At 36.5% G+C, this 14,290-nt stretch overlaps 1 protein-coding gene across 5 annotated transcripts in view; it reads right to left on the bottom strand.

The window, feature by feature from the left end:
- Window positions 1-14,290, bottom strand: part of FER (FER tyrosine kinase) — a 475,599-nt gene that overhangs the window by 232,052 nt on the left and 229,257 nt on the right. For 3 of the 5 annotated variants that reach the window (XM_069592657.1, XM_069592659.1, XM_069592658.1), the window contains 2 exons: window positions 12,896-12,985; window positions 2,014-2,217 (listed from right to left, as the gene is read on the bottom strand). In XM_069592657.1, coding sequence (XP_069448758.1) covers window positions 2,014-2,217; window positions 12,896-12,985 — 294 coding nt within the window. Of the gene's footprint in view, window positions 1-2,013; window positions 2,227-12,895; window positions 12,986-14,290 lie in introns of all 5 variants that reach the window. The other 2 variants (XM_069592654.1, XM_069592656.1) reach the window with 1 other exon arrangement.

Raw genomic sequence — 14,290 nt, 5'->3', positions numbered from 1 at the left:
ATAATCTAGTAATGGATTATAAAGTCATTGATTGGAATAAAATTCCAATAGGCAATATAATAAATATCTGGTAATGACTTCCCCCATTTATAAAACCCTTCCAGACAACAGGTATATGACAAAGGAAATGGAATAATTTTAGACCAAGTAAGAATCACCTACATAAAAAGGAAAAAGAATTAAAATTTCTCCCAGTACTCTATTCTACCTCAAAACTCTTATGACTGAAGAACTCAACATTATATAAGGAGGGCAAATTAAATAAAATTAGGCAGCGGAAAACTGGAGGCATTTACAGAAACATAGGCACTCTCTTCTTTAATAGAGATCTCTGCAAAATTTCAGTGTCAGAGGAAGCCAAATAAAATCTTTAAATGTGAACTTGTAACAATGTCTCATTTTTAGAATATATAATACTGTTCACTTTAGTTACTTAAAACAAAATGGAAATATGAAGACAAGTCATAATTTCCAAGTGGACCCTTTCCATTTTGTTTCTAAAAAAAACTAATTTAAATTCCTGTGGTTACATTTTAAACTATAATAGGTAATAAAAGAAATATTTCAGTCTTAATGTATGAAACATTTCAAAATAGTAACTTTTAGAGCTTAGAAAATAGACGGAAACATTCATATAAATTGTAGTTAGTTCATACTTCACCTACCCTCTTTCCTTCCAAATTCTCACACCATTTTACAAATATTGCCAACATGGTCACAGGTTGTAAGGAGGAAGGGTGTCTATCAATACACCATAATTTAAAGAGAGATGCAAATTATAAAACAGCTTGCCAAGGAAATAAGGAGTGACATACTATTAGAAACAGTAAGTTTGATGTATGAGAGCAGACAATTATAATCATCACATTGAGATCTGAATACTATACAAAATTAATGTAATATACACTTTAAAAGGCTTATCTTAACCCATCTGAACAGCATCTATTTTCCTTTAAATATAATTCTTAGATGTGACTATACCAAATGCCACTTTTAAATGGTTATTTTTATGATATGTGAATTTCACCTCAGAATTATATCTATGTAACACAGAGATAAAATGTAATGTATTATCATTAGATGAATTTATATGTATATGAACTATGTATGAACTGGAACATATATGTTCCTAAAACCTCCTGAAATTCATCTAATGATAGTGGTTCAATCTTCTTGTAAGTACTTAGTGTCGCTATAGTGCCTGGACATTTACTGAAATCCTATAGGCAGCCAGCTTGAAAATGCATGCTGTTTGAAATGTTGAGGTTAAAAAATGACAAACAGAAGCATTAATTCCTTCCTATGCCAAAAAGTTTAAAATTTCTCAGTGGCTAAAGTTAAAGAATTTTGAAATCACTCTTCATCTGTTTAGTGCTTAATAAAGAATGCAACAAAAAAGGAAACAGCTTACAATACTTAAACTTCAATAAATAAATCAGTATAACAAGCAATGTGACTTGATCACTTTTAAAAATCTTTCTAAATTTCTATTTACTGTTCATTAACAGCAACAAATAAAAGCTTATACTTATATGGAAAAAACCCCTTAATCCTCAATGAATCATAAATAAATTCAACTATCACCATCTCATTCATTAAGGTATTTCATTATTATTATTTAATAAAATATTTCTTAAAAATCTTGTGGCAACATTTTTGTGAATTTCAAGGTCCAATTTTAAGAGCATAAAAATCATAATTAGTTTCTCTAGAAAAAAATTGTAATAATCATATATTTCATTTTTAAAGGATCATAAACAAAGTTAATTTAAAATATTAAATAGTAATGCATTTAAATTTAATGTAAATTGTAACTGTTTTTAACTTAATATTTTTAAATGCATATTTCCTTTAAAAGATGAACATTTCAGTGCATTTTGGAGCACTGAATTTAAAAAAGCATTAAGTGCTAAAGTTACTGTTATAGGCATTTACCACAAATCATCATTGTATTATAAGTATACCTCAATCAACTACATCAAAATATAGATATGAACTGAAGCAGAAACGTACATCAACATACTGTATGATGAAGTGTCTCCTTTGTCCATCAGAAAATACAGAAAGGACATATTCACCAGGTTTCCCATGACTCTCTCGCACCAAGAAGTCTCCCTGCTGTTTTAGCAGGTCTTGCGCTTCTATTCTGGGAATTGCACCATGGTACCAGTCCTGCTCTGCCAGAGGTTTCTCAAGTACGGGGATGGTATCACAGAACTTGAGCACATATTAGGGGAAAAAAAAAAAAAACAGTAAGTTAAAGAAGATAGCAATTTTTTTCTGGTAGGACTAACAGCAGTTATAAATACTTCTTACCTATGTTCCTCCCTTTAATTGACCAATTAAAAGTTATCCGAAAAATCTGCAATGTTCATAATCTTTTAATACTTCCTCGAGCACTGCTGCTGACGCGTAATACATATCCTATACTGCAAGATTATTTGTTTTTTCTATCAGACATAGGTACACACAGTATTAGCATTTAGAGTTAGCACTTATAGTCTTAGTCACCATATCATAAAATACATATATTTAAAAATCTTCTATCAGAGGATTATGATGAAATGAGAGTATTATCAGAGAAGCATCATAAACAACTTCATTTTTAAAGAATTAAAAGTTGAATCATATGTTTTTATGGAATTAACTCTTGATCACGTGGGCTGCCCACGTCATGGGTTCCAGGAACACTAAGGCTTCTTCTGGTGCTGCCTTCTTGCTGTGCCTGCTCATCCTTGCTCCTCCGACTTCCTTAACCATTACCTCTGCCACGTGGCTGGTCCTGATCCTGCACAGCAACGGCAGACAAAGGCTCAGCGGAAACAGCATCCCTAAAACCACCAAGGTGCAATGACAAACGTGCGACAGAAACAAGGGGGGGATGTAAGCCATGAGCACAGCAGGACGCAAGTTATCTGTTATTTTAGGAGGCCAAATGCTAACAACAAATAGAGACAACTCAGAGCTGGTTATGTTTCTTTGAAATGTTTCTAATTAATAATGAAATCATACATCTTCTGGTTACACTAAACAGTTGTTTGTTTGTTTATATTTATCACCCACAGAAACTAAACTGCCCCAGGTCATGAGAATCCTTCATGGGTAAGCCACGGGGGCCTCCCTGGTAAATGAGAACCAGTTCGAAGACAGCCTGCACTGTTTCTATCACTTAGTGCTTTACTCGCTAAGTCGTATCCGACTCTCGCGACCCCATGGACTGTAGCCCACCAGGCTCCTCTGTCCATGGGATTTTCCAGGCAAGAAGCAGTTCAGTTAAGTTCAGTCGCTCAGTTGTATCTGACTCTTTGCTACCTCATGGACTGCAGCAGGCCAGGCCTCCCTGTCCATCACCAACTCCCGGAGTTCACCCAAACTCATGTCCATTGAGTCGGTGGTGTCATTCAGCCATCTCATCCTCTGTCATCCCCTTCTCCTCCCGCCTTCAATCTTCAAGGCCCAGCATCAGGGTCTTTTCCAGTGAGTCAGCTCTTCGCATCAGGTGGCTGAAGTACTGGAGTGGATTGCCATTTCCTTCTCCAGGGGATCTTCCCAATCCAGGAATCGAAACCAGGTCTCCTGCATTGCACGCAGATTCTTTACTGATTGAACTATGAGGGAAGCCCTCAAGTTTCATCACTTGAAGAGACCTAAAACTTAACGGTCAAAGTTCCATTTTATATTAGCCAAAGCCCATCCTACTGACTTAAAAACTGAGAAATCCCAAACAGAATCAAAGGAGAGTACAGAGTCTGGTTTCTACTTCTACCACTACGTGAGTGTGAATGCTAGTGGCTCAGTCGTGTTCAGCTCTTTGTGGCCCCATGGACAGCAGCCCACTAGGCTCCTCTGTCCATGGGGTTCTCCAGGCAAGAACACTGGAGTGGGTTGCTATTTCCTTCTCCAGGGGATCTTCCTGACCCAGGGATTGAACCCAGGTCTTCCACACTGCGGGCAGAGTCTTTATCATCCCAGTCACCAAGGAAGCCCTGCCACTGTGATATTAATTCTTTAAATACATAAATGATGCATCTGTACTCAGAAATTATTTATAAGTCGAATAAGCCTTTTCTTTTGTTAGAATTATGACAAATACTTTACTTTCAAAACAACTTAAATTATATTCCCAAAATGGTTTTACAATTGAATTATATAAAGAACTAGCCACAACTATGAGATAAAAATAATTATTATTTTAAAACAAATGCATAATCCATACAAAATTAATTTTTGTATATATTGATACTAATAGTTTATAATTCTTAAAGTAGGCGGTCAGAATGATTAAATATTTCTTCTCTAAAATTTTGTCACAATGGATTTCAATATAGAAAACACTAAAATTTTTACTGTTACAGAAATATTTTTAAGTCTCACCGATGATGAGTGTTTTATTGATTTTTCCCTCTGAGAAGAATCAATATAGTAAGAAATTCAGTGTCACTTCTAGGCAAAAAAAACACTTGTTTTTATTATTATCTCTTTTTAAAAAGGTCTACATAATAGAAAAGCATCACAAACAAGGATATCATGTGCTTGATTTCCTCTCCTATCAACCTATCCTCCAAAAGGTTGATTTATTTAGAACTGGGACAACATAGAGCCTGGGGAATTCATTAAGTCAGAAGGGCATTTGAACTACAAAAGCTCAGCTAACACAGAAATTCATTTAAGGATTTGAAGGTGAGGAATACATTTGTGGTGGGGGGGAGGGGGGAATCATTCTGAAATATCTAAGTTTGTTTGTTTGTTTTAAAAAGAGAAATAAATGGCAAGGACCCTACAGTGCTATTTCATAGGGATTATGCTTCTGTTTTTTTGTTTCATAAGGTCTTTTGGGTAGGAAGCCATCTGCCGTTCCTGGCCCTAGACAATACTGTCATGGAATGCAGGGTGATGCCACTATGGGTATATGTGTGTGTACATGTGAGGCATACATACACAGGAAAAGGCCGTACACAGCCCCTGACTGCGTCTATCAAGGCCTTTCAGGAATTTCCCTGGAAACACTGGAAAAAAATTTTTTCATTAATGTGCTTTCAATTAAATTCTAATACAGCTTTGCAAGCCTGACAGTAACAGAATGAAGGACATGCCAGCAATGAAACCCAGCGTTCCAAAGGCTTTCATAGTGACATCGAAAATGACAGGAAGCTTTTTACTTCAAACATCACAACTTTCTCAGCCTAAGTGGGGAAAGATTTTTCCTTGTTATCTAAAATTCTGTCAAAGAAATGGGGAGGAGGAAGTTTCCGTTTTCATATGTGCAGTAATATAATATGATTAACAAGTTATACAATAATAAGACAAGCTTTTCTGACTGACTAGACTAGATATTTACCTATTTTTCCCAGATCTTAAAGAATATTCCAGCAAAAACATGCTGAACATAGTGTAATAAAAAGATTGGTTTAAATGAAGATGCAATGAGGAATCAGCCCAAGAAAACGAAAATTTTTTCCAGACTTAAGAATAAGAGGTTATTTTTTTGTCTTAGTCTAATTAAGACTAATTACCAAGAATTTAATGAATATTTGTATGCTTTTATTCAAACATTTGAGCACAAGATTAGCTCCTTATGAGAGGCAAAGACAACAATGTTTTTTTAAAAAAAAAACCATGCCTGGATTTTACTCAAATTAAGCACCCAAATAAGAAACCATTAAAAAAAAAACTAAAATATAACATCATCGAAAATATGCAGGTACACCTCTCAGTGAGTTTGAAACAAGCTAAATAAAATTTCAACACTAACATATAAGTTTTTATGAATTTTTAATAAACATAAAAGTGAACATAATTCTCTTCTAAATCCTCAAATAAATTTAGTTATTAGTCTAATAATTTAAGTACAGAATTATTTCAAACCGAGTGTAACAATATACTATAGTGTCTACAAGTAACTCATAGGATTGAAAACATTTCTAAAAAATTCCATAATGACTCTTTTAATTTTAAAGCTATATATACTGAGAGATTTTAGGGGCGATTAAGACTCAAATGTCATACAAACAGAAGAAAATCACCAAACACTTGCAAAAGGTGGGAAACAGTGCCCTATTGAACAGGAATCTGACTGATGGCAGTAAAAGCTACTTTCTATGAAAGGGCAATGTTAAATACTCTGGATATTTCATCTTCATGATTATTTGCATTTGTGCTAGACAAAAAGGATGTAAAGCAGTGTTTCCATCTTTAATAGGCACAAAGGCCCATCTGTAAAATTGACAAATCCTATTTTTTTAGCAATAAAGTAGAATTGATCTTTTTTCATGGATTGATATCTGTTATTTTAATCAAAAGCTTATTTTACCTAATGTTCACTTTCCACTATGAAATCAGAAGCAAGACTCTTATTAACAAATTCCTTAATTAACAATTTTTGTACTTTTTGAGACTTTGAGTTTGTTCAGTCTTTAGGTAATAATACAACTATGATTATCATAATGATTAGGCAGAATTACATGCTGATCAGATTCACATTCTTATACAGTTCCTCCCCAAACAATATTAATGTCACTCTTCCCAAAAGATATACAACTTAATCAAACCTGAATATCACCTTACTTCCATGACTTTCCACTTCCCTGACTGCCTATTTGTGCACCTTCCAAGATCTCTAATAAGAGATCCTATCTCTAGCAAAATATATTTTTTAAAAGTCATTCATTTTTGGTCTCATACTTCTCCAATACCTTCTGATTTCTCCTGACTTTGCTCTTTCTCCCCTGCTTCTTTAGTTCCTTTACTCAACTTCTTTTTATGAGTAATCGTTTTTTCTCATTATTTTTATCCATTTACTTTTTCCAGTTGTGCCTGTGACTCTCATTCATTCTCGTTCATCTCATCGCATTGCTGCCATTTTCTCTACAGCTTTATTTTTTCAAAATCAAACATCCTGACCTGAAGCTCACACAATATTGCAGAGAAAATGCACCACTGCATCAGTAGTGACATTTTAATCCATTAACTGTCTTCAGTGCAAATGCTACACCACAGTTTTTATTTTTCCTATTTTTCATTTTTCTACATGTCTGGGCTAAATAAATATTAAGTCCTTAAGGATAAAGGAAGTATTACCAAAACTACTACCAGATCATTCTGAGGAAGCAGCATGAAATCACAGCTCAGTAAATCTGAAAATTTATCAAGTTGGGATTGCCTGTACAGAACATAGTGTCATTCTGACATGATCTGGGTCGAATGTTGTAAGCATCTGAGCAAACAGATAAAAGAAGAGGCTTACTCTCTCCATGGCTTCCTAAGTGGCACTAGTGGTGAAGGGTCCACCTGCCAGTACAGGCGACGGCAGAGACTTGGGTTTCATCCCTGCGCCAGGAAGCTCTCCTGGAGGCAGGCACGGCAGCCCACGCCAGTGTTCTGGCCTAGAGAACCCCATGGACAGAGGAGCCTGGCGGGCTACAGCCCATAGGATCGCAAAGCGCGGGACATGACTGAAGTGGCATAGCACACACTCTCTATGTACTGAAATTATAGAAAATAAAGCTTGATAAGCTCTTCTTGAAAACTATGTATAATACTAGTGATTCAAAACTTGTAATTCTGAGAATATTATTTAGTTTTCTTAGACATGACTAGCTACATGGAGAATTCAATCTATTTATGGCAGTGATATGATATAAGAAGTTTAATTTTTATTTTTCCTATTTTTCATTTTTCTACATGTTACTGTCTGGGCTAAATAAATAAATATTAAGTCCTTAAGGATAAAGGAAGACAACCAAGGTTTAAAATACATAATATCTAAGTTGAACTTAACAACATCCCTTGTCAGAGGAAGTACAAGGTTGTTCTGTTGGACTTGAAGAAAAACACTAAAAAACATAAGCAATTTATTATGTTATGAATGAAAATCACTATATTCTCTTATGCCAATGGTGAAAGCCCAACATTATAATACCAACATGATAACCAATGTACAACAGACACAACTGAATCATAATTTGCTTATTTTCTAAACAGAAGCAAACAAGCAAATCTTACTTAGTATATTATTATATATTATGGGTGCATATCATTATTTTTCAATATTTTTATTTTCAATCAAGTTCAAAGTAATTCAAAAATTTTTAAAAACTTAGATGTCAACAGAATCCAGAAAAATGTTAATTTTAAGGCGACAGAAGAATAATTTAATAATTCTTCTGACATCTAAAGAACAATGATCTGGACCAAAGTATGCTTTATTTTTAAGAACATTTTTCAAAGAGTGCTACTATTACAAATGTGTTCTGTACTCTATTCAGCAGTGAACAACTAGTACTCAGAAGGGGCTACAGGACAGAAGAGAAGGTTCAGCCACTTATAACAAAAATTCTGCAGTGAAAAAATGGCTCTGGAGAAAGGGCGGTATTCTTGATATGACTAGAACAGATCTCATCGAATATAATGTGGTTTGAAAGACTTTCAATGGAAATGGACCCTCATGATCACCTGTAGGCTTTCAGAGTATACAACAAACCGTGTCTAACACCCCAGCCTTGATTTCAGAAGCAGTCTATGAGCAATAGTCCTCAATGCACATTTATAACCTCCTGAAGCACGAAAGATGCAGCATATAAAGCAGACCTCGGTGCCCGGAGGGACTCAGAATAGGCTATTTAACTCCTTTAGTGCAGTGGAAAAAAGGAACACGTGCTTGGAGCTGATACAGCATATTAAAATACTAATCTCACCATAACAGTAAATATTAAACATCTATCATCAGATACTATAGTCTGTTAAAGTCAAATTCACCTATGAGCTAATTATCTGACATTCTTCCTTCCAGCAACATTTCTGATTAAAGTGCTCCATCAGACTGTCTTCACAGAGAGATCTACATTTTAGCCACAGTGTAAAAAATGGCAAAATAAGTAGCTATGAGAAGTTCAGTGGGAATACTATCATGATTAATCCATTTCCGGTTGTATAATGCAATTAACAGTTTCATTTTATCTAAAATTATGCTCTAAGCTCCCAATTTTTATGTGTTTGAGTAAAAAACCAGCGCTTTCATAGTTGCTTTTAGATTTTAAATTAAATATGCTTCCACACATTAAAAAATAATTTGAACATATACCTCATACCATATACAAATATTATCTTGCAATGGATCAAAGACCTAGACGTCAAACTACAGAACTCTAGAAGGAAACACAGGTGACAGTTTGCATGACTTTGCACTAGACAATTTTTTTTAGATACAGCAACAAAAGTGTGTGCAATGAAAGAAAATTAGATAAATGGACTTCCTCAAAATTAAAAACTTTTGTGTGTCAAGACAACTCCAAAAATGATGGAAAAAAATTTTCAAATTATGTCTCTGATAAGGGGCTTGTACTCAGAATATATAAAGAACTCATAACTCAACAATGAAGGAAAATCACCAATTAAAACATATACAGTGGATATGAACAGTCATATCTCCAAAGAATACATACAAGTGACCACAAATCACATTAAAAGATACTCAATATCATCAACTGTCAGGAAAATGCAAATAAAACTACAATGAGATACCATTTCATATCCACTAGGATGTCTATAATTTTTTAAAAAACGGGAAAATAAAAAGTGCTGCGATTGTAGAGACGAGGAACACTCAACTTACACACTTTGCTGGTGTGAATGCCAAATGCTGCAAACGTGGAAAACAGTTTGGTAGCTCCTCAGAAATTACACACAGAATTACCACATGACCCAGCAATTCCTTGGTATATAACTGAAAGAACTGAAAACATACATTCCCGTAAAAACTTGTATTTGAATGTTCACTGCAGCTTTATTCATAACAGCCCCGAAGTAGAACAACCCAAATGTCCATTAGCTGATGACAGGTAAACAATGTCAGACAAACCCCCATAAGGGAACAGTATTCACTCATAAAGAGCAATGAAGGTCCAATAACTGCTGCACCGTGGATGAATCAGGAAGACGTCACAGCAAGTGAACGAAACCAGGCAGGAGAAGGCCACATAGCGTATGACTCTACTTGTGTGAAATGTCCAGGACAGGCAAACCCATAGGAGCGAGGCTAGACGAGTGATTACCAGGAAACTGAAAAGGGGGGAAGTCAGGAGCAGCTGCTAAGGGGAATGGAGCTTCTAATCAGGGAGACTGAAAGGCTCTGTATTTACATAACGGTGAGAGCTCTACAACAATGGATATGCTAAAACCACTGTGTGTGTATGCTGAAATGGTGAGCTTCACATTGTGTGAAGTATATCACCATAGAAAAAATTAATTGGCTTAAGTGTGCCATTTTGGCAGGGTTCTTAAGAAGTGTTAAAAAAAATCGTTTACAGTAATTAAAATTTTTCCTTCTTCTACACTACCTTTACCAAACTAGAATACTCAAAAATGCTAAACTATGTCAGAAAAAAATTTTAATTAGAATTAAATAGCCTCTAAAGTTTATTAATCTTAGATTCTCATACTACCTGAAACCTTTACATTCACAATAAGACTCAAGAGCTCAGTTACCTGTGCAGTTGAGGGGAAAATCTTCAAGCACACAGGATATTTAACACCTTACAGAAATAGTTCTGCACCTTCACTCGTAGTGTGCCACAGTCTTCAGTTCATAAGACTTCTGAATAAACCGGGGAATGTCAAAGGGCCCTTAACTGATGGATATAATGACTGCCTTAATCATGAAGATAAATGCGAGATGAAGCGCAGATTCCCTAGAATTCTTGATTACAGAGGGAAATTTTCTTAAATGAAATGGGCATTTCATAGCTTCAAGGATGTTGATAAGTTTATTGAAATGTATATATGAATGAGGTACATGCTTTGTGGGAAAGGCACTTCATTTCAGATAAAAGCAGTTAGTAAACAGCGAATTTTAACCTATATCAATCACTGCCAACTTAGTAATTTTACTTAAGAATAAGGTAAATACCACTTTTAAGTGGAAACAAAACATGTAAATCTCTTAAGGCATTTAAAAAGCTATGGTTTATATCAATTAATTATGAAGACTGTGTACACTATATCTGACATGCTTTTAGGAGTGCTAACCCCATACAACTTCACCTTAATGAACAAACAGGATTTCTCCTCTGTTTCTAGACGTAAATCTATGTGTCTTAAAAGAAAAGAAAAACTTCTTTCATCCTGTTTAAAAAACACTTTAAATAATTCCTTGTAAGAACTGCTTCTTTTTCTTCTAATGTGCTGTGCTTAGTCGCTCAGTCATGCCCGACTCTCTGTGGCCCACAGACTGTAGCCCACCAGGCTCCTTTATCCATGGGATTCTCCAGGCACGAATCCTTGAGTGGGTTGCCATACCCTCTTCCAGAGGATCTTCCCAACCCACTGACTGAATGGAGGTCTCCTGCATTGCAAGTGGATTCTTTATCATCTGAGCCCTTTTCTTCTAATAAAAATTATCAAAAAAACTCTCCTCATAGAGTCTCTGAAACTTCTCATAAATTCTTAATCAAGTCTCCTATGCTCTACTTTGACTGTCAAATCATAATAAACCAAGTCTTACGAACTACTATTTTTCTGTAAAGTTGTAAATTTACGAAGATAAGAGTAGGAGATAAGACCTGAAAGAGACGTACTCTGCCATGTGGCTCTTGCACATAATGTTTATTTTTATTTGCTACTTATGCCACACGAGATGGTCTACGTTAGTTTCTCCTGTGGACGCTTCTGAACGCTGGAAGTGACAATGGCAGCACCAAAGGGTAAAAAAGATAAACTGAAAATCTCTTTTACACAAAATATACTTTTCTTCCTTTTTTTTAATTAAAATACCTGATGCCTTGCCACAGTTGTGTATAAAAGATTGTTGCTTGAGTGGAATAAAAACGGGAATACGTCTAACATATTAAAAAGTGTGCATGCTCAGTCATTAGATCTTGTCCAACTCTTTGTGACCCCATGGACTTCAGCCCACCAGGCTCCTCTGTCTATGGGATTTCCCAGGCAGGAGTACTGGAGTGGGTTGTCATTTCCTCCTCCAGGGGACCTTCCCAACCCAGGGATCAAACCTGTGTCTCCTGCTTGGTAGGTGGATTCTTTACCACTGAGGCACCAGGAAAGCCACATATTGAAAAGGAACTATAGCAAATATATCCAAAATGTGAACGAACATTGAACTAATCTAAGGTTAAGAAGCACTATTTTTTTTAATGCATGAGTAGGTCACATTGTTTTAGTTAAACTTTTAAAGAACAAGAAATAATATTAAGAGATTATGTTGTAGAAACTTGGCAAGATGGGGGGAAAAGCATCTAATTAGTTTGTACTGAATATTGTTTCAACCATCATTCAATAAAATACTATAAAGCTCTATACTGTGAGGCATGGCTAGAATAAAAAGCTTGATGACTTAGGTAATGAAGCAAAAAAATACTTTATACTTTTATATATAAATAGAATAAGAATTTTTTTATCTTGCTTGGCTATAGCTGCTATTAGGAGTAGTGAATATTCTATACATCACCATGATGTGCCATGCCCAAATTTCAAATAGATTTTAATTTTCCAATTAAAACATTTATAAAATATGAACACATAGAAACTGATACATTTTTAAAATACATATATAATAATCCCTATTATAAAAATGTTTCACTGTAAAAGAATTATATTTACAGTTTTCTTCAAATAATGCTACAAAATACATAAAATACTATAAATACTTATATGTAGTACAGAAAGTCTACAAATCAAATTTATTTCTTTCTTCCCTATTTCACTGTTACATGGGTCTTACTATACACATATCATTAATATACACACAGATTCACATGCACACCTAAGTTAAATTGTCCACTTATCTTTCCATTGATAAATACAAGTTTACATGACATTCACTGATATGTCAGAAAAAGCTAGGCAATGAGTATTTTCAGTAATGTATAGAGTTCATTGTACTTACTGAAGAGCCCAGTGCAGATTTTGGAGACCTAATGATTCCAGCAATTGAGTGACGAATAGACTCAAATCTGGACAGCCTCTCCTTCCTTTCCTGGAAAGATGCAGAAAGAAACCGTTAGCAGTAGTAAACTGTCTGGTATGTACGCAGCTAAGCTAGGCAATCAGGTGTTTATCTGCAGCTTAAGTCCATTCACTCTGTCTTGCAAGTAAATAAAATGCAAGTTTGCTAACATTACAAGTGATAAGTAATCAAATGCACATGAACTCTGCAACGTTTTATTTGCGTGTTTGCTCAATAAATATGATTTGGGAAAAAATAAGAAATAGAAATTCAAGAGATAAGAGAAAACAAGAAATGCAAAGAAAACCCACAGAAACACAAGCATTAGCACATAGGGGGGAAAACAGACACAAACTAGAAGGAATCAAACACAGAACATTTTTGACGGTTGTGAGGGATTTTCAAGGGAAAATCGGGAGTGGAGGGGGCAGGAGGAGAATTGTAGGGAATGTATCTCTAAACAGCGAATTCCACTTGAGCAGCGTGGAGGTTTCCCGGAGACTGACATGATGATGAGGACGATGGCAACGGAAGAGGAGAAGGCAAACCATGCAGGCAGGGGCGGCAGCTCTGCTACTAAGGGAGCACATCCAGGCTACTATTTGCTACAGGATGCATTTCTGCGGGTCACATACCACAACGGAAGCAAACTCTTCCTTAAAATTTCAAATCCTTAGATCCGTTCTACAGACCCAGGTGATGGGAGAGGTAACAGAGGTTAGGAAAGAAGAGCAGGAGGGAAAACAACGCTGAGGCCTGGAGGTGAGAAGAAGGACAGCAGAGCGCGAGGGAGGGGAGTAAAAGCGCTAACGGCCCAGTAGCGACTACAGCTCGGCCGCTGCAGCGAAGAGCCGGCGGGCATCTCAGCGCCAAGCTCTGCACCTCCATGTCTTCCGACAGCGGCGATGCTCCCTCCTGCGCGTCAGTGGGAGATAACTAGAGCAGGCCACAGACAGCATCCTCTCACGGATAAACACTGCCTCCTGCCACAGCAGTAAACAGAGGACGTCGCGGCATCGCGCCGCCAGCCTCTGCGGCTGCCTCAACGGCCCACCCTGAGAGCACTCGGGACGGCGAAGAAAGGGGACGCTGGCCCTCGATACTCGAGGCGCACGTCAAAGGGACGACTTGAGAGAGCCGGGCCCCTGCGCCTTCCCACGCGCAGAGAAGGACTCCATTCATTACCACGAGACGGCCGCCTTCCTTCCGTCAGCAGTCGCCTACCGAGGTTCCGACCACCTGGCTGGGTGCAGGGACTCCCATCCGTCCTGACCCCTCCCTCGCCTCTTCGGGGCAATCTCTCCAGACCTGTCTGAGGGGCTGTGTCCTGGGCTT

This window comes from Ovis canadensis, chromosome 5, assembly GCF_042477335.2.
Source record: "Ovis canadensis isolate MfBH-ARS-UI-01 breed Bighorn chromosome 5, ARS-UI_OviCan_v2, whole genome shotgun sequence".
In the NCBI taxonomy this organism is placed as follows: domain Eukaryota; kingdom Metazoa; phylum Chordata; class Mammalia; order Artiodactyla; family Bovidae; genus Ovis; species Ovis canadensis.
The sequence above is the reverse complement of the archived record's forward strand: the minus strand, read 5'-3'. Positions and strand labels throughout refer to the sequence as shown.